Source organism: Clytia hemisphaerica, unplaced genomic scaffold, assembly GCF_902728285.1.
Source record: "Clytia hemisphaerica strain Z4C2 unplaced genomic scaffold, Clytia hemisphaerica genome assembly, whole genome shotgun sequence".
NCBI classification, from domain to species: Eukaryota; Metazoa; Cnidaria; class Hydrozoa; order Leptothecata; family Clytiidae; genus Clytia; species Clytia hemisphaerica.
In genome coordinates, this window is record NW_027104374.1 from 360,652 (window position 1) to 387,823 (window position 27,172).

The window sequence follows — 27,172 nt, forward strand, 5'->3', positions numbered from 1 at the left end:
ACTTTTTCATCATCTTTTATTTTCAGAAAAGCGAATTAAGACTAAATGAATAAGGAAAATCCACAATGTCATTTTTAACAACGCCTAAAAAATGTAGTGGTAAAAGATCGCGCAAACAGAAGACTGTTAACCAATCACTGAAGCGGCAGAAAACAGACAATGTAGAGGATGAAGAGAACCATTTGAGGGATTGTTTTTTGTCTTCTTCATCGACTTCAGGTGAAGATGAAAATGAAGAAGAAAACCTTGAAGAAGAAATTGACTGGAAAAAATTAGAACAAGTTTTAGAAGAAAGTGCTCAAAAAGCCAACCTGACTGCTGTTAATGTCAAAAGTATTTTACATGTAAGTGATATTATTTTAGACCAGAATCAATTTATTTGGATATTTGAATATTTTTCTTACTAATCACTCGAGACTAAAATATAAGATAATATATTAAATACCTAAATAAAATATTTAGGTATTTAGGTAACAAATACAATTTTATATATATTCTGCCCACCATAATCGTTGACGATTTTGAGGTAAAAATATTTTCTTTCCACTGTCGTAAATGACAATAAAGAGATTGTAAAAAAGCCATAACCCAGATTATAGAGGACAGACTATACTAAACAATTTCTTGCAATGTTTAAGGGATCGATAAGTAATAAAAAAGTTTATTTGGTATGATTGAATAAATGTGACCACCATGCTTTCTTATGAAAGGAACTTAGCTTCAATCTGGTTGGTTTAGTCTGAGATTGTTTACTGTAACCAGTGTCTTTGCTTAAATTGATTTTACTTTTAAATCTCTTTGATAAGTTGCTGTAACTTAGCTTTTTGAATAAGTGTTTGACGTTATTGTTAGAATCCAATATGGAGTTGTCACTATTTGATCCAATAGATATTTCAAGATCACTATGCACAGACTCCGTGTATGATGTTGTACTACTAGACCCACAATCAATAGTGGAGTTGCCAGTTGACTCGTTATAGAAACTGCTATTGAATTCTCCAGACTCTGAAAGGTCACTGAAACTAGAGTCAGAAAGATATTCATCATCTTCGGAGTCATAAAATGATGCGCTACAATCAGAGTCGTCATCAACATCGCTGTAGTCTGAAGACAGGTCTGTGTAATCGCTGAAGCAGTCACTTTCATTTTCTTGGTCAGAGTAGGAATCATAGTTCTCGAAGCCCTTATTTTCGTGAAGTAACGATCCGTAACCAGAATCATATGATTGAAGAATGTCTTCGTGCTTTGGCTGAACCCCTTCTTGTATATCCTGTTCGAGTGATTGTCTTTTGCAGCTACAAAATAATAAATCCTCAATTACTTTATTGGAACCATTCTGGAATTTTCGCGGGTTTTAATTTTCGCGGTTTTGCCTTTTTTTGGACAAATTTCTTTCATTTTCCTAGGGATTTTTCAAATTTTTCGATAAAATTGAAAAAAATTGTATTTCGCGGGAATTAATTTTCGCGGTTTTCGACTCTCAACATTTTTCGCGGGATCAAATTTTCGCGATTTTGACGAAAAACCGCGAAAAACGCTAAAATTAAAACCCGCGAAAATTAGTTCCAATAAGGTATTTATTTACAATCAGCAGCAGTTTCTTCAAAATCTAAGGAATACTACTTTCAGCACTGAGGCAAAAATTGGACAGAATCTTTGCTTGAAAAAGATTGAAAGAAGACATTGCATTCGTGTCAAAAGAAGGAACTTTCTTCCATATTTAATTAGAATTTGAAGGGATTTTAAAAATAAATTAGAATAGGCAGGTCGAAAAGTGTGCCATCTCAACCAGAGCTCTCTCCTTCTCTTAAAAAAATAAAATATTAACCTCTGAAGTTGAGAAGAATTTTGTACGTCTTGCCCCATCGACATCAAAATTTTTCTAGTGTAGCACGAGTATGATCTGCTGGAAATATTGTTGAAGTGTTCTTTAAGCGAGGAAAGATAGTTCACTCGATCTCCTAGAATATTCACCATTGAAATTGCTTCATCAATTTCGTCTTCCAGTGGTAGGAATGCAACCACGCCCCCGTCAATAATCTCTTGTAAGACTCCAGCAGCTTCCCATCCAAGATCATTGGTGACATTCAGTAAAATATTGACATCTTTGAGCAAAAAATGTGTCATGTAGGGTTTGATACCGTCTTTTAGCTCTGGCTTCAATGCTTGCCTTGTAAAATCCAGCAAACGCTCTACCAGTTGAAAAACGCCTTCAAAAAAATTCGAACTCGTCGGTTGAAAGTTAGAAACACCAAAACAATTCAGTGCTGCACTCTTTATAATATAAGATCTGATCTCAGACTCGCCATCTCTAAGGTGTGCCAAATACTTGTAATACACAATTTTACAGATGAAAAATGCTAGATATTGTTGTTTGGTAAATCGTTTCATAACCTTTGATTCGACTTCACTTAAAGATAACCTCCATGTGCGATCGCTGTGTCGTGAAGGCTTTGGCACTAGACAGCATCCTGTTCGCTTAAGCTCCTCGAAATCCTCCTCACTCCAACTTGAATTTTTTGTCCAGTCTTTTGCACCCCTTGGCCAAAAGTCTTTACAATGAATGGCTGCTATGTTATCACATGAAAAGCAAACTCGTTGTTCTTTATCCTCTATATCAAGTAGGGTAGATAAACCTTCCATCTTAAGGCTCACGCGTGGTTTAGTCCAAGGGAGTTTCTTAAAGAAATAGTCTTCTTTCCCATGCAAGCCTTGGAAATCATTGATGCCAGATCGCTCGTGGAAGACATTGCTAAATTGTCTTTTGATATGCTTTTTATGTCTTGTCACAATGTTGGACCATTTCTCGAATAAGTTTCCTCTGTATACTTCTCCGTCTATGTGTGGCCCAGGCTGCTCTTCGTCCTGGCTTCTCTCATGAACACGCACATAACCTGGGTAATTGCTTATCTCTTGAATCACGTAGTTCTCTTGCTCTATTTCTAGGTTATAATACTCCACATCCCATTCAATATGAATCCTCTGAGGTCCGTCCGTCTTTTTGAACCACCGAGAAATAACGGAACCATCCCGGGCACTCCCAGTTAAACGTTTTTTGCATTTGTTTAGAACGGTACCATAAATGGATTCGAAGACCTTTTCACTCATCAAGCATAATTTTTGATCCGATCTTTTCAAATCTTGATATTTCTTCAAAACAGCTTCTAAAATGCAAATCGAACATTTTGATTTTTTTAATGATCAAGTTTAAAAGCAGATTGAAAGGGCTCCCTTTTTACCCTGTTAGAGACTCATGTCTGGTTTTCCCTTTAATTTACTGTTCACTATTACATGAGCACCGTTTTAAAAAATGAGTCAATAAATATTATAAACAAATAAATATTTCACCTTTTCGTGCCCATGACATTTGAACTTCACTGTCAGGCATTTTATTGTATATTTACAACACAGCTATCAAATTCTAATCTCTCTGAACTGTAACCGTTGCGAAATATAGAAATGCACTTAATAATGCAATCAATTACGATAGTTTGTGGTCTGTCAATTACTTTTACTGGTCGATATTATGCCACTCAAAGTACCAAAACCATTAACAGTTTCAGCTTAAGATCAAACCAGCAATTAAATTTCTATAAATTTCGCTTCTCTTTTTTATGCTTCCTTAAACTCAAGAAACCCGAAGTATAATTTTATGCTCTTCCACTTCTCAATCGTTGGCTGCCGGGACCTTCCCAAATTATTTATGTTGATAGTTTGTCCCATTTCAACTATTTATTATAATATTAACCTCGCGTGCAGGAAAGAGTACTTTTCTATAGGGGAGAATGACATTAACATTTTAATTTTGGTTAGAAAAAAGCGAAAGAATTAAACCGCGACTAAATAATAATCCTTTTAAAAGAAAGAAAATTGTTAGAATTTATTTAAAAATTGATCAGTCAGATAAGGGTTTACACGAGGACAATAAAAAATTTCCCAGAAGGAAAGTCCCATTACATGACAGTAGAAAAAACATAAATCGAAAATATAATAATAACAAAAAAAGTCATTAAAATACAACCAATGGAAATAGCATATCAATACCAGACATACCATCCGAGTTGCCGAATCAAAACACACTCTTTATCAGAGTTACGTGCCGATTTTTAGGGGAATTACTCATTTCTGAGGATCTTAGTAAAATTTTATGTGTGTGTGAAAAAAGCTTTAGAACCTCTTAATCAACAAAAACTCTACGTAACGTCGGAGAGATTCCCAAAAACACATACGTTCAATGTTGGAGAAATTTCTAAAATTTCACATGCACGTAAAATTTTACTTTATACCTTACGGAAAATCGTTCATAAAGCTGTCTTTTGGAAATTTCCCCGACATTATGTAGAGTTTTTGTTGATTAAGAGAGTCTTACGTGAATTTTCCTTCCGTTCAAAACTTTTTGAACGTAAGCAAACATAAGGCCTTAAAACACTACGTAAGCTTAGGGAAATTCCCCATCCTTCAAGGTCTTAAGTAAAATTTTACGTACATGTGAAAAAAGCTTTACGAATGATTTTCCGTAAGGTCTTAAATAAGATTTTACGTATACGTGAAAAAATAGCGTAAACATTGAATCAAAAAATGAAATAATGAAAGTACCCTGGGAATCCTGGAAGTTTCAGAGAATATTTTGCACTTTAGGGTCTACAATCAGTTCCAAAATACTTGGCACAAAAGGGAAATTCCCCACGAAATTTTATAACCACAAACGATTTGTAAGTGCTCCAAATTAGGTTGGAAACGTAGAGTTTTAACTCTGAGTTTAATCGCTGAACTTCAGACTTACGACCTTAGGATCTGAGAATCCAAAAGTTCAATCATGGTCCGGTAGGGCTTGAAATATAGCTTACAAACCAATAAATCCCTCCCAGATCGAAATATTCGACGAAATCAGGTTGGAGGCCCGAAATTGACATTCTCGCTCGAACTTTAATTTTCGAAAAATGGTAAAATAGCCAAAATTGCAAAATGTTATGGCACTGATTGAAGAGTAAGACTCTCGAAAAAGTCTCCCTCTTTAGTCAACTATCATCGGCCTAAAGTATTCCGGATGTCTCCAATAAAGATGGCGTTCAAATTCTTCCACATTTTCATCGTCAGTTTGATTAATGGATTAATGAAAAATCTCACAAAAACAGATTTTTCAAGATTAAAACACCTTATTTTGTTCCGAAATTCAGAAAAACTCGAGGAAAAGTACCTCAGAATTGAGAGAGGTAAGATGATGTATCAAGGTTCTAGGCAGTTCTAGGCCGACTTTTTGTACTTTCTTCGTTTTCTTCTTTTTGCTTTCTTTCATTTATTTCTCTTATCACTTCTGGATAGTGTCAGTCCAACAGTACTCCTTTTCTTTCGGGAAGATGACAGGTGACTAGCGGGTGGCAGGGATGCTTACTCTAGTACCACACCTGTTCTCTGACTTCGGTCTTCATCTTTCCATACTTTTTTCATTTTCTTTCGGTTCTCTTTTCTCTACTCGCTAAATTTGTTTTTAATTTTTTTTTATCATCTCTTTTATCACCAATTTATGGTATAACTAATAAAAATGTACAGTTTAAAAATTTCGTTTTTTAATTATATACTATATTTTATAATATATAAAAAGGGATCCCCAATCTAAGGCCTAGGACACACTATGAAATATAATAGAGAGAATCAAGATCTACACAAGGCAATAATATTAAGAATCATACCAAAGTGAGGCCTAGCCGAATCACCCTGGGGAAAGGAGTTTTCTGATATGGGGCCTATCCGTAGCAGGAGTGATCTTTCCTCAGAGAGACTACAGCCGCCATCTTGAGAAAAAACAAAAAACAAAAAACAAGGAATCGCCTAAAGTAGACACGAGTGAGAAAAAACAAAAAAGACAAAAATTGAATTTAAGAACTAAGGCCTAGGGCAAAGCTTTGAAGTGGTGTGTACTCTAAGGTTCCAAATAAACGCCCCCCCCCCCCCCGCTTGTTAATGTTTCGAAATTTTCCAACCCCCCCCCCCCCCGTACCTTATTAGGACCCCCCCTGTTTATTAATCTCTAAGAATATTTTCAGCTGTCAAAGAGAAGGTCCCTTATTTTGCTCTAAATAGCCTGATTTTAGCCTATTTTTACCTTATTTTTAGGTTTCAGAAGTACAATTTCCACCCCCCCCGGCAATTAGGTCCCCCCCGTTTATTTGGAACCTAAGAGTAGAGGAGAAAAAACTTTTTGTCTACGTTTCACATAAATAAAATATATTGAATATTTACTTTGGCTAAAAAATAATATAAGTCTAAAAATACGAAAAGGTGATTCCTTTTGAAAAACTCGGCTCAGACTGTCTGTGGATGGGGAATCACCTTTGGGGTATACACGAACTAGGGAAATTTGGCTGCCCACAAATTAGGAAAGTCAAAGGATTGAAAATTGGAAATGTAAGCAAAAGGAAAGCAATATTTATCGCTAGTGGAAGTTGCAAATGTGTTGAGGGAATTGTACCTATAGAGAACGACTAGCTCCAGTTATCAAAACTATATTATGTTATATACTGTATTACATCAAAAATATTTTCATCTATTGATTTCAGCTTCCAAAATTTGCTTAAATGACAACCTTTTATCATGCAGGTGCCAGTTCAGAATACAGTCATGTATTGCATTCAGTTGAACAGTGTTAATTTCAACGTCACAAGTGGTAAGGGATGGAGTTGACTTTCCAGTGCGATTAAAAAGGCAACATAGTATAAGGTTATCATACGCCATACAGGTACCAAGCAGACTATTCAATATTGAAAATGATCGGTCACAGTTTGGGATGGATAGAAGGTGAATGATGTATTTTGACGTGTTCTTGTTTTGAAAGAGTTGGTGTACAAGATCTAGCCTGCGATTGTCTAGCAGTGTTGTTATATCATTGAGTCTGTAATAACGGCTTATGAGGTTTTTGGAATGTTTTGAGACTCCAAACAGTTGCTTCAGCGAACAGCGTGCCTGTCTGTTGAGATATTGTCTGTCGGTGTTTGTTAAGTTGACGATTTCCAGGCCATATATCAGTTTTGAACCAAATAAAGATCGATACAACGTGATAATTTGGTTTGGGTGCAGATGACGAACACCAGACGAAACGAGAGAAGATACTATTGTTATATATAATTGTTCTAGTAATGTCTCTAATGAAATTTGGTTTTTTTGTCTTTTGTCTTTTAGGATTTTGGGTTGTTAAAATTCATTGGTCATTTGATTGTTGTCATATGATGGGGGAAAAGTTTTAGTGTTTTCTGAAGTTTGATTAGTTTCTTCAGATAATAGGACTAATTTGACGAATCTTTTTTGATATTTCAGCACATATTACGTGACAAAAGAGTGATCGACTATGCTCAAGACATTGCTGATTCCGTGCCCCTCCCTGAGACGAAAGTCACTGAAGCCACCAAAATGACTCGTTCAAAAGCAAAACTGTTCGGTCAACAACCTCTTCTCACAGCACTGGAGACGACCAAACCTAAAAGTGTAAGTAAAGATATGATGTGTCACTTTAAAGCCATCAAAGTGTTTGAAATCTAAAAAGCTTACCTGATAATTAAGTACTGATATTAAATCTTTTGAATTGCCTTTATTGTTTGTTTGTCAGTTGGTAATTTATACCAATTCTATAATTAAGTCTCAGCATGATTTTACTCGTTTTTATAGTCGAAAGATGAGAACCATGACGAAACCAGGCAGTTTGAAACAACAAAACCGATACAAACATTATTTACATCTGCTTTCGTTCTTTTCAGATTTTGGATTTAGAGTTTTCAGACTCATCTTCAGATGACGAAGATTTCCAACCAGGACATGACACTGAAGCTTCTCAAACCAGTGATGATGACATGACTGACCGTTTGAGCGATATCACGGCGGACGCGCGCTCACCACGTGTTCTGACCACACCTAAACCAGAACTGAATAACTCTTTACAAGTAATCGACGAAGGTCAAATAATGGTGGGCGCTGTTTCAACACCGATATCGAAAGACGACTTGATAGCGTCGCGGACGAGATCAAGGTGCCCCATGGAAGATGTCACCGTAGAGGATTTAGAGGCATTGTTCAACCCACCCGATTTTGAGCCGACTTCTTTCGTTCCTGAGGATTTAGATGCCGATGAACTGATATGGCAAGGTTTGGATTCTTTTTTTTTTGATTTCATTTGTATAAAGGTTTGTCATTGTCTTGTTTTGTTAAATTACGTAAAAGTACCGCCATTATGGAAGCAAACGTTCGATTTTCGGTAGGGTAATATGATTTAGGAAATTACGTAATTTAACAAAACATGAAAAAACAAATTTTTTTTTACGTTAAACTGATTTGATTAGTTTTGAACGTTGGTAATCTGATCGGATTTTATTTGTTTGGTTAGTTGGCTGGGTTAACTTAAAGAAACCGGAGAAATCTGTTGTGGAATGGCAGTAATCCGATCGGGTTTCATTTCGTTTAGGTCGGTTGGCTGGGTTAGCTGGTTTAGCTAAACCGGAAAAATCTGTTTTGAACGTAGGGAATCCTATCGGGTTTCATTTAATTTAGGTTTTTTTACGTTAATCTGAATTGATCTGTTTAGAACGATAGTAATCTGATCCGGTTTCATTTCATCTAGGTTGGTTGGTCGGGTTAACGAAACCGGAAAAATCGGTTTTGAATGATACGAATGATGACGATAAAGATGATGAAGATTTCAATTATATGGAAGCGACCGCGGAAGAAGAAATCGAGGTGAGAAAATGATGAGATTGACTGATTTTAAGTGTTCAAGGTCTTCCGCTTTAGACGGGGATTTCTGTCTTGCGGAAGTTTCAAAAGTGAGTGCTTCCGTCTCGAGTATAGTAAAATTCAATGAGATTTAAAATCTAGGACTATTTGTTATGAAAATCTTTTCTCCGTCTGAGAAGGCTCTGCACTGGTCACTGACACCGGCTGATCTTTAAATAATCGAAATCTTCGGATCAATGTTTAACGAGACTTTCGATTTGTGTGAAAGGAGCCTGACGCTCTATATTTAGGAAGAGCCACGATAAAGAACGACTTGCATCATGTTCTTGTTTTTAATTTGCTACTGAATGAAGGTTTTTTACAAGATTTTATACCAATAATGTTGATGATTGGACTAGTTTTACTCTCTAAAAGAAAGGTAACTACTCCAGAGACGATCCTATTGGTCAAAAGCATTTGAATCTAACTGTGGTAATATTACTTATAGAAGATAAATTACCTGTTTTGACACCCCTAGATTGAAGAGGAGTTACGGGATGACCGAGCGACGCGCATTACACAAAAGGAACTTCAAGGATTATTTAACGAGCTGTTGTTAGGTTATGACCAAGATGCAATGGATAATTATGATGAATTAATACAAGAATTGTGCGAGGAACAACCGCAAAGGTACTAGTTGTTTGGATTAAGATTTTATAGAATGTAGTTTAAGGTTTCTTTTTATCGTGATTTTACATCAAATTTTACCTAGATTTTAAAGGGTTGTACGATTTATTATTTCCGGGTTCCTAAAAACTTTTTTACGATTTTCAGGACATCTTTAAGAAAGTTGTTTATGAATTTTGAGCTAAATCGATAATGATTATATTTTAAGTTTTACCTCAATACACACCCCTCGCATTTGTTTTAGCCAATCAAATCGTTTTGAGGTACCGTGTGACTCGATGGAAGCAGCTGATGGCTTAGTGTTGACTTATCAGATGAGACAACAAATGACTGCACAATTGCAACAGGTACAACGTTTTCTTTATAAGAACAACATAACATAACAACATAAGGCTTCGATGGCCAAAATGTTAAAAACAAGTTAGAAACATTTTGAGGCTTTGTGGACAAAACACTCGTTTTCTTAGGAAAATTGACAAAAAAACTCACAAAATTGACAAAAATAATCACAAAATGGTTAAAATAAGAACATATTTAGGCTTAAAACTCAAAAAGTTAATAACATCCGAAGGCTTCAAACATAATATCAACAAATGTTAATTTTTATAACTCGCTTGTATAACATTTTTATTGCAGCGGGAGGAGTATTCGATAAATCAGCAAAAAGACTAATCATGGTCTAGCGTGGTCTACTTTTTAAGACTGATTTCGCCATTTAAGCCTTACATTTCGATTCTATTTCGACTTTATTTCGATTCTATTTCGACTTTATTTCGATTCTATTTCGACTTTATTTCGATTCTATTTCGACTTTATCTCGATTCTATTTCGACTTTATTTCGATTCTATTTCGACTTTATTTCGATTCTATTTTGACTTTATTTCGATTCTATTTCGACTTTATTTCGATTCTATTTCGACTTTATTGGACCTACCTCCGGGTACCCCGGTGGAGGTTCTAGAAATTTACCCATGTCCGTTCGTCCGTCCGTTCGTTCGTCCGTCCGTCCGTCCGTCTGTTACCAGCTTTTCTCAGGATTGGCTTATTAGTTTTTTCTGATTTTTTGCACAATGATGCAAAATGGCAATGCCCAGAACGTGACGGAGCCCGATTTTTGAGAAAAAATTTATTTGGGCAAATTTGGGCCAAAAACTACCTAAAAAAAGGGTTTTTTGAACTTTGTGCAAAATCTTGTCATTACTTTTTTCTGATTTTTTGTACAAAGATGGAGGGCAAGATTCTCTAAAGAATGGCTGAAGTGGCTTTTCCCGGAAAATTCTTATTCGCCTTAAAAAACGGATTTTCGTATTTTGGGGAAATTCCTTTTAACCAAATAAGAAAATATAGCTTTTCTCAAAGTTGAATCATTTTTTTTTGTGATTTTTTGCACAATGATGCAAAATGGCAATGCCTAAAATGTGACGGAGCCTGATTTTCGAAAAAAAATATATTGCTATTGGGAAATTTGGGCCAAAAACTGCCTTTTCTCTCCGCTAAATTTGTAGATTTATATTGATTGTTTGTCTATTGTAAGATTGTTTATTTGTGCGTTGTTACTTTTTGGTTCTTTGTTTTTATTTTGTTATTGTTGTTGGTTTTAAGGTTTGTCGCTGTTTTGTTTTGTTGGTTTTCAACTTTTGTCCTTGTTGCGTTAAGTTGGTGAAAATGATTTCTCGCTCAGTTTGAATGTTTTTGATTTTTAGTTTGACACGCGTTTTCTGAATTTTAATTAGCTTTTTCAGATAAAAATAGGGTTTTTTGGACTTTGTGCAAAATCCTGTCATTACTTTTTTTGATTTTTTGTACAAAGATGGAGGGCAAGATTCTCTAAAGAATGGCTGAAGTGGTTTTTCCTGGAAAATTCTTATTCGCCTAAAAAGATGGATCTTCGTATTTTGGGGAAATTCCCTTTAACCAAATAAGAAAATATAGCATTTCTCAATGTTGACTCATAATTTTTTTTTTGATTTTTTGCACAATGATACAAAATGGCAATGCGAAGGAGCCAGATTTTTAAGGAAAATTTTTTTGGGCAAATTTGGGCCAAAAACAGCTTAAAAGGTTTTCTGGGCCTGAATGGTTTAAGTGATTTTTGTATTTGGGGAAATTCCTTTTTACCATTTTACATTATTCAACACACAAGCTTTATTTTTCCATTCTGAATTTTTGTACAATTATTGTCACTTTTTTCTTATTTTCATCTGATGTTAATCATTAGGTAGGTCCATTCAGCATGTTGCTTGTTTCGATTCTATTTCGACTTTATTTCGATTCTATTTCGACTTTATTTCGATTCTATTTCGACTTTATTAATTTCGCTTAGCGAAAGTATTACAATAGCCTTCCGTGTGTCTGGCTGGCGAGACATTTTTTGGGGCGCAAATTATGGCGTGGGCGTTTGGCTGCGGGCGTACTACGGCAAATATTCTAAAGGTGGACTCACTCACAAAGATAAAAAAGTGATAAAAAACAGGGCTTTTCTTAATAAATAAAATACGCTAGTGCAAGAAGTGTAAACAAGCCTTTGTAAACATTCATCGTGAGAACTTTTAATGGCTGCTTGATTGCACATGCTTTTGAAAATTTTTATCATATTTTCTGGTCTTTTGTAGAGTGTTTAAAGAGGTTTAATATTTGTTTACTACCTGTTACTGCTAAGTATTTTATGTTTGTGTAGTTAGTGAATGCACCAATAAATTGATCATGCTTAGTAAGTAGTACAAAAAGAGTTAATTTTCCACAACAAACAACAACATTATTAAAACCCTCTCTTCTCTTCTTCACCAAAACTACAAACAGCACAGGTATGATCTTTTTTTTCTTTTTTCACCAGATAGTTATGTGTTAATAGTGAAACCAGTTGTGACAAAGAGTCATTTTTAGCAAGTACCGTGAAGTCGGGTAACTTGAGGGGAGGGTAACAGAGGGTAACTTGCACAGCCATCAAATGACCGACCAATCAAAGCAGCAAAATTTCAAAAATGAACTATGCAGCTCCGCTTGCAGCTCTAGCCTACCATTTTTGTTTTGATTTAACTTTGTATTTTAATGACCAAATGGGTAATTCATTTGAGGGCTTATGCAAGTTACCCGATCTCACGGTATTTCTTACTTAGAAATCATGTCAATTGAAATTCAGCAATCATTTTTGGATAATCGAAACAACCCTGCCTAGACACTGCCGACATTGTCATTGTACAGTGATTTCTGGTGGGTAAGGTGGGGTGTACAGATATAATACAGCAGATTTCAAATTAACCTATTTTCACCGTCGTACAAAGGACATTTAGATCCAGCCCCACCGTACACCACCGTACAATGTACAGCGGTCCCTCGTTAACGATGAAAGTTTTTTATTCGATGAAGTTTGATTGGTGTTCGATGAGTTTGGTTAGTAAAAGTTCCAGCTTTTCCTCCCCGATGGGATGATAGATATTGCCTCGCTCTTTAAGTTTTAGCGTGGACGTCTGCTAATAAGCCGTTGGAATGTAAAAAGAATGGGCTATAAGGTAATAAATCAAACTAATCGAGCTTCAATCAAACTTCACCGATCTTGATACACCTTTTGCTAATTAGGATTTTCATTTTGAACCATGGTACGTTGTTTGTATAAGATTCCCATTTCCCCACTAAGATTCTTGTTACTTTTCTGGAATCTTTCCCCTATATATTTTTCACGGGATAATCGGCAAGAGATTGGGGAGGGTTTGTTTAATGGGGTACAGTTTAAAACAGTTATATTATAAAGGAGTCAAAGTTTAATAATCTCAAGGAGTATTATTTCTTTAAAGCTTAGAGTTGGCTAGTTTTTACCCTGCAATTTTCTAGTCCAGAAGCTGGAGCTCAACTGCACTCATTTTCTTTATAAGCATAACGTTTATAAGAAATCTTTAGAATCATAATTTCCCAAACTTCAGAAAATAACAGAAGAATGAAGAAGAGAATTACAAACAAAATTCGAAAAATTGGTGATTTTATTTTGTTTAATCTCTTATAAATAACACAACTTGGTCTCTTAAGAATGTACACTATGTAAACTTACAAATTTTTTTTACCAAGCATAGGGTTAAGCATAATTCGAGTCTCAAAATTGAGCTTTACTTAAGCATAGTGAGCTTCAGCTGAAATTTACCGTATGCTTATAAAAAAAAATGAGTGTGCTCAACTTTTTGCCTTTAATGGGCTCTTCCAGAAAATGTCTGTGCATGGGGTGGAGGATATAGTGTCTGGAGGGAGGGTAGTGAAAAATCTGCCTTGTCCTGGGGGGGGGGTAAACTTGCTCTCGATGGGATCAACTGATGCTTGTCCGGGGCGGGGGGGGGGTGTTAGACCTGCTGTCCGGGGGATCAAAGTCACAATTTCCAGGGGGGGGGTTTCCAAAAAATGTTATATCCTTCATCCATCCCCCATATTCGAATTTTTTCTGGAATTGTCCAATGATTTTGATGGTGGTGGGCCATCATTTATATCAGAAAGCGAAGATAGTATACAACAGATTTTTCTGACTAGCCATTTTTCTCAATTTTAGATAAATTCTACTGTTTATAAAAAGAAGTTGATATAAACTTTCCGCAAGTGAAAGAAGTCTTTATCACAAGTTCCTTCAAAGCACAAAATGAGGTTTCTGGCATCAAAGAATAAAAAGTTCATTTTTTCTTCTTCGTTTTCAAAAAAATTTAAAATTATTCTTCTCAAGTATAATGCAGTTCTCTGAATTATTCTGAATTGAAAGATTTTGTTTACGCTTTTTATAGAATAGAATTTTTTCTCTAATTCTTTCAAGGAATCTTTTTTTTAATGGATTGAGATTTTTCATTAAAAAAACAGGGTATCTATGACATCTATGACCTGTGTGTACAATACATTGTGTATATTTTGTGTAACGCTTCATTCAAAATGCATAATGCTGCAGGAGTCACGTTTCACGCGTCTTCGTCGTTGATGTTCAAGTATTATGCGAAATTTTCGACTTTAAGTCGTCTTGTTTCGATTCTATTTCGACTCTATTTCGATTCTATTTCGACTTTATTTCGATTCTATTTCGACTTTATTTCGATTCTATTTCGACTTTATTTCAATTCTATTTCGACTTTATTTCGACTACGTTACGTTCAATCTACGATACCTGAAAAATCAGAGAGGTTCCTTACATTCCTTACTTTCGGCAAAGAAAATCTTTACTGCCACTCGCCTTCACGCAGTTTGTATACATGTAAGATATCCCTAGTACCCTTATCTCTATAAGCTATTTCCTAATTCATATTTCTTAATTTTTTTAGAAAATGCATTTTGTCCTCTTTCTGGTTTAGAGTTTATGCTTTGTCAGAATCTATTTGGAAATTGATTGATGATAATTGTCTAATCTTTCACTTTTTCAGCATGTGCAAATGTTATCGCAAGTTTACATGCTTTCCTGCACCCATTCGTGGCTCCGTAACGAAACGCATCAATGTAAACAATACATTGAAGAACTTGCAACCTTCCACGATAAAGCTGTTCAAAACTCACAGGATTATTTAGGCTCTCTTTCTCCTGAATTATCCATGTTTTGCACACCTGGAATTTCTGACTCATTCAAGTAATTTTTTTTTTCTCCATTTCTTTTTACCTTGAAGGGCATCATTTTAACATCATCTCCTACCATTTGTTTACACAGTATTCAACTTTCTTCCCTTTTGGCGTGTCGCGAGCACACATTTTGAGAACTTCTTTGTTTATTCCTTTTTGTCAGCATAAGAGATGTGTCTCCTTTTCAGGAGCGGTCAGTCATGTCATCATCGAAATAATATCTTACACCTTTAACTGACATATTGATCAAAAGTTTACCTGTTAGTATTCGAAAATTACTTGTGCGTGTAATTGGAGAATTTTATATTGCGCTGTTCCAATTAATATCCATACAGGGTATGGACGAACCTTTTGAAGTTGAAGAAATTGACGAACAAAAATCAAACTTACCCCCTGAAAGAATAGAATAACACAAATTCTTCTCGGATCACTCCTTGAAAATGTTCGTCCCCATAGCGAATATAAAATAGAATGACCCTTTAAAACGGTTCTTTTTTTATGTCCATTGTTTCCTTTAAGTGAAATTTTATGTCATAAAATGATATCTTTTATGGTAAATTCAAAGAGGAATTGCTTGTGTTTCCTTTGAATATGCCATCTTGTTTGAATTCCCAGAAAATTAAGTTATATTAAAAATCCTTGATTTCACTTGCTGACCATCAAATTATCGTTCTCGCTTTCAGCATAATTAAATCTCTTGCCGGTCAAAAGATCGTTACACGGAATCCCAAATCCCAGATGCAAAAAGCAAAGAAGAATGTTACCATCAGTGATACAATCGCTGAAATGTTTACGACCATTCCTTTCTTTGCTACCTACATCGAACTCGTACCAAAACAAGGACCTCAGAACGAAGAAATGCAGAGAAGAACGCGTCGTAAAAAGTTCCTTCAATGTGAAGACAACCTGTTAGCACTCGGGTTGGACCAATTCAAAGGGAAACGTTATGAACGCTTCGAAGCTATTAAGGAACACCTGTTACCCATCTTTGATCCGAAACAACTTCAAATACGCGTCAAGAATTGTACGTCAACGCTCAAGCTAAAATACAATCCGATCGCTTATGTGAAAAATGAAAAACGTGTTCCTGAACTTGAGAATGAAGTCAATATTACTGTCCCTAGAAGTAAGTGGATACAAACAATGTTAAAATTGTTCGTCTAAATAGATTATCATCGAGAACTTTCAAAGAAGGATCGTATTTTTTTTGCTCGATGTTTTTCTTAGTTGAAAGTAAGCTATCGGTTCTAGAAATCTTTCCGATCTGAAATCATTTAACTCTCTTTGGATTCGCTATAAATGAGACACTGTTCTAATAAAGAAATGAATTCCTTGAATTTGTTATTGTGGTAAAGGTCCGTTTCTTAGAGAATCAGTGAAATCTTTTTTAGGGCGCAATCACTTTTGATGAAAGTTGAATGTATTTGGAGTCAGAATCTTTAAAAGTGGTATTAATGTTAAATGCGTTTTTTTCATTTCAGACATCTCGGAGATTCCTTTATACAAACTGCCGAAGATGGTTTGGAAACATCGTTTCATCCCCAACTGGTTTTTGAAAGTCGATAGAGAACTCGGGAAAAATGAGAAAATCATACTGGAACAAAAACACTTGAAGGAATACGAAAAGAAAAATAAATTATTTGAGATAGCGCAGCAACATGTGAGCAAAACCTTTTCTTAAAATTTAAATTCTAGTATCGGTCCTCCTTGTTAGTCTTTTCATGTTCTTTTAATCTCCAAAAAAGTTTGTTCGTTAACTCTAGTTTAGACGGCCGACTTTCTACCCTGCCTATTCTAATTATCGAAGTAGGCAAAAAGTGGGTAGAGAATTGACAGTTAAAATCTTTGCTTGAAAATGATTGAAGGAAGACCTTTCTATTGACGTCAAAAGAGGACAATGCATTGACTTTAGACGGATAACTTTACTGTCTACATTAAATCAAAGTTGGAATAAACAGGGCGAATAGTGGGCCGTCTTAACTAGAGCTTGGGCGTCTCAAGTAACAACTTAATTCACTTTGGTCGACCATCTTTACTTTACCGCGAGTTAGCCTTTTGGCTTAAAAAATTCCCCTTCAAGCTTCTAACTCCTTTTTCCAGAGTACACCCAGCAACAAAGCGGTCCTTTCAACACCTTTGCAATTGGTATCAACGCAACACAACATCGAGCGATTGTATAACTCCGCTCCTATCTTCCCAACGTACCAAGTCAAGTCAGGCATAAACAACGCTACCATGACAACTGCAGATAAAACAAACATGACTTCTCAGCAAGAAAGGGGACAAGATTCGACTATCAAAAATCGTGTCAACCGATCTTTGAGTTATTCTGAAGTCCAGTCAAGCCTTTCATTCAATAATAATTCCAATCTTTCATCTACGAGTATTTCGAAAGAGAATAACACGTCGGGTGACGGTTTTCCATTGCCGGTCAACATGTTGTTATCCGATTTACCGATGCCGGATTCTCTACCTCACTTGACGTTTAGTCCTTCCAAACCGCTTCACGAGACGTCCTTCAGCGAAGTTAAGCAATTCTTAAAAACACCACAAAAACTGAAAAGTCTAAAAGCTGAAGATAAGAAGACTAAAGATGTATCTTTGAATCTAAGTCCGTTAAAGGATCTGGATGTGAGTCAAGTTTGTTTCGGTAAAAATCTTGAAACTCCTCAAAAGACTGACAATAAAAACAACAATGATGGAGAGCTGTCATCACCAGGGACTGGATATTCACCGGAGTCAAGTTATGGCGACTCTCCAATCAACCACAAGATTACCTCAGAACACGGTCAAGTAAATTCGCCACACGCTCCAGTCGCTAACAATCTAATAAAAGCGAGCTCTCCTCAAACTAAAACTTGTGATATTTTTCAACAACCACCCGATGGGTGTATTACCACCTTTGGGTCGCCTTCATCTGCTCGATTAAAAACTCTTAAAGACAATCACCCATCAAAATCTCATTCACCGCTGTCGCAAGTCACGCACTCACCAGGACTTACAAACTTACCAGTCAACTCAGCTGGTTTGCAATCCCCAGTTGTACAAACTATGAATCTTGCTTCACCACAAAACGCTCAAAACGTACAACGACAGTCTTCCCAAGCTATATCACCGTCTTCAACTAATGATGTTTTCGATTTGCCCCAAGTAGTTCGTTCGCCAATTGTACAAGTTCACTGGCCACAATATCAATGGCCGATGGTAAACTCACCAATGGCTAACTCGCCTCAAGTTCAACTACCACAATTTCACTCGCCGATGGTACAAGGTAATTCGCCACAAGTTCAACAACCATTAGTTCACTCGCCGCAAGTTCACTTGCCAATGGTACTAGTTAACTCGCCACAAGTCCACCCGCCACAAGCACACTCGCCACAAGTACACTCGCCGATGGTACATTCCCCACAGATGACACACTCACCAATGGTCAACTCGCCTAAAGTTCCTCAAACAATACCCACGCAAATCGTACAAGGCGCAATGATTGCTCAATCACCTTTAGCAACAGGCAACTTTGATCAACAACTACAGTCTCCAGCTACACCGATGTCTCTTCAATCGCCTCAGATCGCTTACCAACCAAACATTGTCCAGCAGCAACCACAATCACCAGTGATCACCAATTCACCTGCGTCTCCTCAAGTCCTTCACAATTACCATGTTGCTATGCAATCATCTTTAGCTTCACCACACCCTCATAACTCTCTACCAATGCATTCACCAGCTCACAATCATGTCATCGCAAATTCGCCAAACGTTCAAAGCAATATTATTTTCCAACAACCAGCAAATCAACAATCAGCCTCACCTTCAGTAGCTTATCAAGTACAAACTTCTGCTAGTCTTGTCACCATTAACCAACATCAAGCAGAACAAAAAACAAGCGAACCAATGTCTATGCAATCACCAATGCAGTATACTCCATTGCATTCTCCACGAGTCTACCAATCGCCTGCTGGACAAACCATTGCGCACTCACCTCACATAGGATTAGAAAACAATCAACATATCGTTCAGTCACCCGTTCCTCCATCACAATCATCTTGTCAACCTGCATCTACAAACCAAATACAGCAAAGTCCTTCTCAAGTGCAAAACGTCAACCAGTCCAACAAACAACAATCAACTCTCCAAATTTCACCCTTTGCCGGACACTCGTCTCAAAACACTCCAACTATCGGACATGATGACGAAACACCAAACGATCATTCGCCCATCGTAGAAACACCAACTAATTCACAAGATGCTTTCTTCGGCAAAGATACCCCTCCATTTGATCGAAACACGCCGATCTGTCAATCACTTGCAACCCCTACACACGAATCAGCTGCATACACCAATGGAAATACAGAGAACTCAATGACTAAATTGGTGGATAAACAACGAACTGTCGATGAAAACCTAGAAAGTCTGATATTTATGGATGATCCGAAAAAAGAAGGGAGGCGTAAAAAGACTCAAATCAAACGTAAAAAGAAACAACAATTCGATTACGAGCAAGCTTTGAAACAGAGAGCTGTAGATTTCGCGCAAATCTATTTCACACGTGTTCGAGAAACACTTGCTGATCAGCCAGACTTGTTTGAAGAGTTTTTTGAACTGATGAAATCTGTTAATCAGCGGAGGATCAGTAAACTAGAGACTTACCAAAAGATTTGTGTATTGTTTGTTGATTATCCGGATCTAGTGGAGAATTTTGTAGGTTTCTTGGATCAACATGAAGCAAGATATGTCGGAAAGGTGAGTGTTTTTTCTTTCAATTAACTAACTGGTTTTTTAAGAAACTTCCCACAAACCTTCGGTTGGTACAATTTTTTTCAAAACTTACTCCTTCAGGCACAAACCTAAACAATGGCTCTATTGTTTAAGAACGATAGAGTGCTACGTATAATGCGAGCCTGATTATAGGGGTAGACACTTACTTATCGAAAAAGACATCTAAAGTCTGTCCAGATATAATTGGCAGTGGAAACAAGAATGCCTGTAACTTTTGACAGTCAAATATAATTATGGAAATTTTTTTTGCTTGTTTTAGAGAATTAAAAGCGCTATATTTGAATGTATTTTTGGTTGAAAAATTCGCGATTTTTAGCGGTTAAATTTGCGATTGTAAAAATTGAGCTTTTTTTCTACTTATGCTATAACGTTCATTTTTACACCAGTGGTAGTTCAACCTTAGGTTAAGAAGTTTGTTAAATTTCAAGGCGAACAGAAAAGTCCTTCGTAAGATATGAGACCCGAAATACCCCTTGGTAGCACTTTTCTGTGAAATATCAAATCTCCAACTTATTACTAAAAACGGGGGTTATGTTATCTTTTTTGAACATTGCAATTAAAAGTTGGAAAATGTTTTAAGTGTTGGTGCATTGGTATTATTAGTATCATTGATTATTTCGAAACGAAGTGAAATCACAGTATAATTGTTTTTATTGAAAAGATAAGCATAAACTTATATTGCCTTTGTTATTTTTAAGTCATTAAAAGAACTTTGCTAATTCACAAAACACTAAACACAGTTTGGCTATGAGGTCATTAAAGAGATCGTAAAATGTGTTATGATCGAAAAACTGTTTTATCATATCACTACCCCCGTTTTTAGTAATAATTTGGAGATTTGATATTTCACAGAAAAGTGCTACCAAGGGGTATTTCGGGTCCCATATCTTCCGAAGGACTTTTCTGTTCGCCTTGAAATTTAACAAACTTCTTAACCTAAGGTTGAACTACCACTGGTGTAAAAATGAACGTTATAGCATAAGTAGAAAAAAAGCTCAATTTTTACAATCGCAAATTTAACCGCTAAAAATCGCAAATTTTTCAACCAAAAATACATTCAAATATAGCGCTTTTGATTCTCTAAAACAAACAAAAAAAATTTCCATAATTATATTTGACTATCAAAAGTTACAAGCATTTTTGTTTCCACTGCCAATTATATCTGGACAGACTTTAGTCAAAATAGTGTGCTAAACTTATATTTTTCAATAAATTAATCCTTCTCAGCCCTTTGATATAAAAGGGACTTTCTACATTAATTAAGTTCACATCTTCATTTTTAATCTTCTGATTTTAGTACATGCATTGGTTGCAATTTGAACTGAACATTAAATTCCTAACAGAATGTGAACAAACTTTCTTCGACGCTCCTGAACAATACGAGAAAATAACCAAAAAGATTGTCGAAGTCACTTCGCGAACCAAAAATGCACAACAAATATTGGATGAAGTCACTCCATTGTTTCAAGGCGATGTTCAATTACGTCATATGTTTATTCGTCTCTTCCCAGACCTCTCACCGCCACCCTGGTATGACCTCGCAAATGTTCCTTTACTTACATGATACAGAATGACTATTTACATCAGTTTTTCAGTCAGTTGGGTATGCTCCAGGTACCTAACAGACAGGGGTTAGAAATCTCTTGTAAAAAACTTCCCGGACGCAGAAATTTTTAAAAAGGAGCTCAATAAGACTGAAGAATGAACTTTAAATAATAATCATAATAATAAGCATGGAACTAAGAAGTCGTTTTTCTGTCCGTTAAATCTTTTACCAATGTCAACCTTAAATAATTCAACTAATTTTCTTCTTTATTTCATTTCTTTTTTCTTCTCAGCAATGACGAAGACTTTGAAGTTATTGATTTCTCAGCCGTTTCATCTGGTCTCAAAGAAATTGACGATTTTGAGGAAATCCCGTATCAGCCTCCTGATCTCGACCAATCAATGAACGCCCTTGATGATGACTTCAATCAACTAAACACGCCATATTCTACCCGTGGTGGAAGGCGTGATTCGACGTCTCTTAAATCGCCTATAGTTATCAAGAAAAAGAAACGTATCCCAACTTTCTCTCCCAAAAAACGGTCCAATAAAAACATCGCTGCTTCCAAGCTCAAACAATTGGCTACGAAACGTCAACAAATCAAAGAACAAAAGAAACGCAAATTTCGTGCATCTCCTACATCAGGTGAAGATGATTTCCATGACAACGATGAAGATGATGATGACGTCATTGACGATGAATTTTTCGAGCGTTTGGCGCCTCATGATGACGAGAGTTGTTTCCCGTTGAAAGAGAACAGTAAAGGTGGCCATCAAAGCGATGAGTTGGAGGATCGCCAGAATTGGCCGAAAACGCCTGAAAAACAACCGACTGATTCAGAACATTCAAACCTGGATCAAAAACCGGATCGAGCTCCTCTAAACAATGAGCATAGTAATCTATCCAACAAAAGCACTGACCGTAATATTTTCGAAACGTTGAATAAAGATCAAGAGAGAACACCAAGTGAACTTAGTTTCCGTACTCATTCACTAGGCTCAGATCCAAGTAACTCTCGACTAGAAGCTAAAGATGACGGTAAGAGTGCAACAAACAATATAAACATCAATGACGGAGATACTGAGGGAGTCGTTGAATCCGAATCTGGTAACGATAAAGCAAAAGAAGAAACATATCCTGTATCGCCGAAGTCTGTTGTTGATCAGTGCATCGATCCATTAAATGGAACAATAGTTGTTGATGATTCACGGGGCGAGGAGAATTTAGAAAACCAAAATTATGAGCCTGGTGATACAAATATTGATCAGGATAAAGAAAGTAAAGTATACTTGGACGAAACTTTGAAACCAGACCCAATCCCTTTAGAATCAGCTTCGGTTGCAAGCGCAGATGTCGATTTCAACGTTGTTACAACAAAGCAATCAGGACCAGATATCGTTGATCTATGTTCCGTATCCTCCTCTACCATAGATTCTTCGACTAAACATTTGGCAGACGTGAAAACCATCGAGCAAATTGTTACGGAAGCCGAAAGAGATGAGATAGAGACAGATAATGAGGTCGAGAGAATTATGTTTAAAATACCGAAAGTCACTTTTTCGACGCCTAAAATAACGCAGAATTCTTCAGACGATGATGTTCCGTCGTGTTCAAAAGCGTCTAAAGACGCTCTTTCTCAACTGTCGGTTATATCGGTAGTCAAATCAGACGTGGAGACCAATTTTCAAGAAGAAGTTATTACTAAGAAGAGCGAAGTTGAAGATTTCAACGAGTTGACTTTTCCTTTTCCAAATGAATCACAAACCAGTTCAAAGACTCTCCACCAGGACAAAAGTGTGCTTCACAATGATATGAAAGAACCACAAAACCTCAGCAAAAATATCGATCAAGCGTCAGCACCTCGAAGCGATATACCATTCTCTTTTCCAAAAATTTTAAGTGGTGAGGAGTGCCCTGAAAAGCAGAATGATATGGAAGAAAAACCAGATTCGAAAAAGAGGAACGTTGTTACAGAACCAGACTTGACAAACAATTTAACTTTCCCATTCCCAGCAGAATCAAACCATAAAATATCAAATCAAAATCAAAAGATAGTTGTTGATCAGTTACACCAACCTTCGCTCACGAACGACCTCACGTTCCCTCACTACCCTGAAGATACCAAAAGTCGTCTTCCTGAAGGAACAAAGAAAACTGATGAAATCTCTTGTCGTTCAGATAGAGTCCAAGACACTGGAGAAGGAAAACCAGGCGATAACATAGAAAAAGTCGTGCTTCCCAAAATCGATGCTCAGAATAGTACTACTGTCAGTGTGAATCTTGGGAAAAGCGATATGAATAATTCTCCCTCTAGACACGTGGATATCTCGAAAGAAACATCGACATCAAAGTCTAAAAAGCTTCATGAAAATATCCCAATAAAACCTGTTTACATTAAAAAGCCAGTTCGAAGGTTATCATGTCAAGACATTACTACTCTGAGTACGGAAGTGGATCCTTTGTTGTTTAGTGAAGATTCGATGACTTCTACGTTAACTAGCTTTGGATTGAATTCGAAATCTGTCGCTAAAGTATTAAAGAAACGGAAAATAAAGAAATCTCAATCTATGGTTGTCATTCCACAGAAACCTCCACGTCGATTATCGAGTCAAGAAATAACAACCCTTTGTACTGATATTGATCCTATTCTTTTCAGCGAAGACTCTACAAATTCAACCCTTATAAGCTATGGCTTGAAAAAACGGAGGTTAAAGAAATCCGAAATTGTAAAATTATCCGATATTTCATCCGATCGGGATTACTTGAGTGATAATGAAGAACTGGAAAGCCGATCGGTTCAAGGCTCATTTGATATGAATTCGAGCTTGACCAGAAGTCCCGATGAGGCTCAACCTGGTCCCTCGCATGTGAGACGCGACTCTAAGAAACTGATTAAAGGCAAAACGAAACGCTATAAAGAGACCAAAAGACGGTTGAAACATACAGACATAAAAACATTATCGAAGAGAGAAAATAAACATGCTTTCAGTGACGAAGATGATGATTATTTCGAAAGTTGGTCTGTTGAAAGTTCGTATGGTCTGAACCAATCTATATTGTCAAGTCAAAGTGTGAATTCTCCAGTTTACGCTATGAATGGTGATACTAAGTCTATTCCAGAAGCTGATAACCAACGAATTGGTGAGAAAAATGTTGACTCAAAACGTCCATTGCAGTCTGATATTCTTGAGATATCACCCATCGATTGTCAAGAAAAGGCACAACAGATGAAGAACATTGAATGTGGTTCACGCTCTACGTCTACCGAAAATGAAGTTTCCTGTGCTGTTATTCTAAGTAGCTCTGGTAAAGAACTAATGTCCATTAAAGAGGATGACGAAGAACAAAATGAGATTCATGAAGATGCCAGAGAAACTGAAATAGAAATTCGTTCTATTGTAAGAGACCAAGAAACTCTTGACGAAAACAACAAGAAAGTCACAAAGGAATTCTTGCAGCCTGTTGATGAAAATCCACCCTCAAAAGGACTCATTCCCGCTCAGCCGATGGTTACGCGCCAGTTATATCCCACAAACTCGCGTGATAACATCAAGCCGTTACCTCAATCATCAGAACCAAATGAACAAACAACCGCAGCAGAGAATTCCATTAAAAATATTGACGATGCACTGCAAGATGATACAATCGAAAGTTCAATAGGAAGAAAGCCAGTAGAAGAATCAAGTCTTGCAGCAGAGAAACCTGAAAATCTTCATCAAGATACAATAACAGCGGCTTCAAATGAAAAAGTTGAATGGTCGAGGTATGATCTTACACATTATTATTGAAAAAAACTAACGATCCTTTTGCTAGAAGCTGCATGAAATGGGATAGACATACAATCAACTCTCTCTAATTCGAACTTCTAAAACATCGATCCCTTAAGCTGGGAAGTCGTATAAAATACTCTCCGTAATCCGAATCTTTCTCTAAAAATTTTGGTCCCTTAAAGATCGAATTGTAGAGAGTCAACTGTAGCATTTGACGCCAATCGACCCTATCAAACTCGAGTCCGAAATTCTTTAATGGAAGGGACCGTTATTCCATTCTTTGATACTTTTGGGATTTTCTTTGAAGCTCGCTTATGACGTTAGTGCTCTTTTTTGTAATTCAAAGAAAGGGCAAATGTTAGTGTCCTTTTCAGCTTTCTCGAAACGTATACACGTTTTTTTTATTTTTAAGAAACACACTTTTAAGAAACATGAGGCTCAGAATGCCTAAAAACTAAGAAACATACTGAGGCTCAGAATGAGAAAATAACATTTTTTAATTCGTTTTTTTTAAGAGCCTTCCAACCCAGCCTTCCATGAGGCTGATTATGTTAAAAAATTTAGAAACATGTAAGAAACATTCCAGGCTCAAAAGGCCGATTTCTTAAGAAACATTGAGGCTGCTTGGTAAAACTAGTTTCTTAAAAAAAAACAACGTGTATTTCATTGACTGTATTCTTTATGGTAGAGAGGAAGACACCATCATTTTGTTTGCGTTGAAAAACCATGGTAACCAACCGGACTTACACCACACAATTGCTCATCAATTCCCAAAACATACACTTGGAGAGGTAAAGTATGATTCGAGAATGGGGTAGAACACTGGACACCAATTTCATTCATTTTTCATTTTTCTTATTACAATAAAGGCCATTTTAGGAAAGATAATTGACTTTCAAAATGGAAGATTTAACATTATTAAAATTATTCAATAATTAGCTCTGAACATTAATTGATCTGGAAAAACGCATCCCACGAGCAAATTAATTTCCAGAACCAGCAATATTAAAGAGGACTGGTTCGTTCGGGCGTTTAACATTCACGTATCTATTTGCTATTTGATGCATCACCTTGAGTGTATGCCCTTTTGTACCTAACAGAAAGTGGAAATCGGGATGGGTGGCAGATAAGCGGGGATAAATTGTACCTAGTGGAATTAGTGGGGAACAAAATTTGATTCCAACTTTAATTGATTTTATGTCATGTTGCTCTGCCTAGGTTCAAGAGCGCGTTGCATTTTATTTGAAGATGTTGCCACCATCTTCGCACGTAGACGAAAGCGAAAGTGAAAGTGATTCTTCAACGTTCGACTATGAGGGAAGTTCAAGTAGCGATTCTGAATGATAGACCTACAAAGATGATGTTGGAATTGATCAGAATATTGGTATGAAATGGAAAACCCCTAATGTTCTGGTCTGTTATTTACCACGTCAAAGATAATGTCTGTCTTCTCTCAATGGCTTCCATATAAGAAACAATGCTATATTTTATATTCTTACGTTGTTTTAGAGGATATCTTTAAGTTAGAGAGCTTCTATCCATTATTCTGTTCGTCTATTTATCTTATGGTAGAATTCTTAGAAGGTCATTATTCATTCCGGCGAGTTTTTGAATTTATTCTCTAATTTCTTGTGTCAAGGAAGACAATTTTCTCGTGTTCTACTTGTAAAAAAGTGTAACTTTAAATTTTCCCTTAGTAGGTAGTAGATTTTTTATCGCAATTCTTTTGTTGTATTATAAAGAAAACGATGTAAATAAGAGAGGTATTTATCATACATATATTGAGAGAAATGTATATAAGTTGTGTTTATAATGTTTTATATGATTTTCCAAAAAAAAAAAGAGATAAATATTTATCAGAGGAAAATTATACCGAATTTTATAGATATTCATTACTCTGTGTATTGTTGTTATAGAGGCCTGAATTTTAATTGGTTTACAAATGGTAAACTTTTTTTTGTTTGTCTTGTGAATCCTAATCTAACCTAGAAAAATTTCAAGCCTCTGAAGATTTTAACTCGTTAAGATGATTGATTTTGAATTATTACATAAAAGTCTAATTTAATAACAGACTAAATTTATATTGCTTTCAGCAAAAAAATTTTTTTGATAATTCCTTACCCG

The 27,172-nt window shown here is 36.2% G+C and overlaps 2 protein-coding genes across 2 annotated transcripts; one reads left to right on the top strand and one right to left on the bottom strand.

The window, feature by feature from the left end:
- Window positions 1–20: 20 nt before the first annotated feature.
- On the top strand, window positions 21–26,922 carry LOC136818750 (GON-4-like protein). Its single transcript, XM_067074987.1, has 14 exons — window positions 21–344; window positions 7,312–7,479; window positions 7,749–8,133; window positions 8,606–8,721; window positions 9,236–9,387; window positions 9,629–9,731; window positions 14,764–14,963; window positions 15,637–16,079; window positions 16,435–16,613; window positions 17,054–19,696; window positions 21,030–21,262; window positions 21,571–25,041; window positions 25,737–25,839; window positions 26,267–26,922. The coding sequence occupies exons 1-14, from the start codon at window positions 66–68 to the stop codon at window positions 26,390–26,392; spliced, it is 8,601 nt and encodes a 2,866-aa protein (XP_066931088.1). The 5' UTR covers window positions 21–65; the 3' UTR covers window positions 26,393–26,922.
- LOC136818751 (uncharacterized) lies at window positions 337–3,461 on the bottom strand. The gene is made up of 3 exons (XM_067074989.1): window positions 3,349–3,461; window positions 1,829–3,164; window positions 337–1,295 (listed from the first exon to the last, which is right to left on the bottom strand). The coding sequence occupies exons 1-3, from the start codon at window positions 3,386–3,388 to the stop codon at window positions 662–664; spliced, it is 2,010 nt and encodes a 669-aa protein (XP_066931090.1). The 5' UTR covers window positions 3,389–3,461; the 3' UTR covers window positions 337–661.
- Window positions 26,923–27,172: the final 250 nt, after the last annotated feature.

Bases quoted from the DNA above. Each gene is read 5' to 3' on its own strand.
- LOC136818751 (XM_067074989.1), bottom strand. From the start codon at position 3,388: ATGCCTGACAGTGAAGTTCAAATGTCATGGGCACGAAAAG. The intron at 3,165-3,348 runs GTGAAATATTTA...TTTGCATTTTAG, and splicing joins AATGTCATGGGCACGAAAAG to AAGCTGTTTTGAAGAAATAT. The intron at 1,296-1,828 runs GTTAATATTTTA...ATTATTTTGTAG, and splicing joins AATTCTTCTCAACTTCAGAG to CTGCAAAAGACAATCACTCG.
- LOC136818750 (XM_067074987.1), top strand. From the start codon at position 66: ATGTCATTTTTAACAACGCCTAAAAAATGTAGTGGTAAAAGATCGCGC. The intron at 14,964-15,636 runs GTAATTTTTTTT...TCTCGCTTTCAG, and splicing joins GGAATTTCTGACTCATTCAA to CATAATTAAATCTCTTGCCG. The intron at 25,840-26,266 runs GTAAAGTATGAT...TGCTCTGCCTAG, and splicing joins CAAAACATACACTTGGAGAG to GTTCAAGAGCGCGTTGCATT.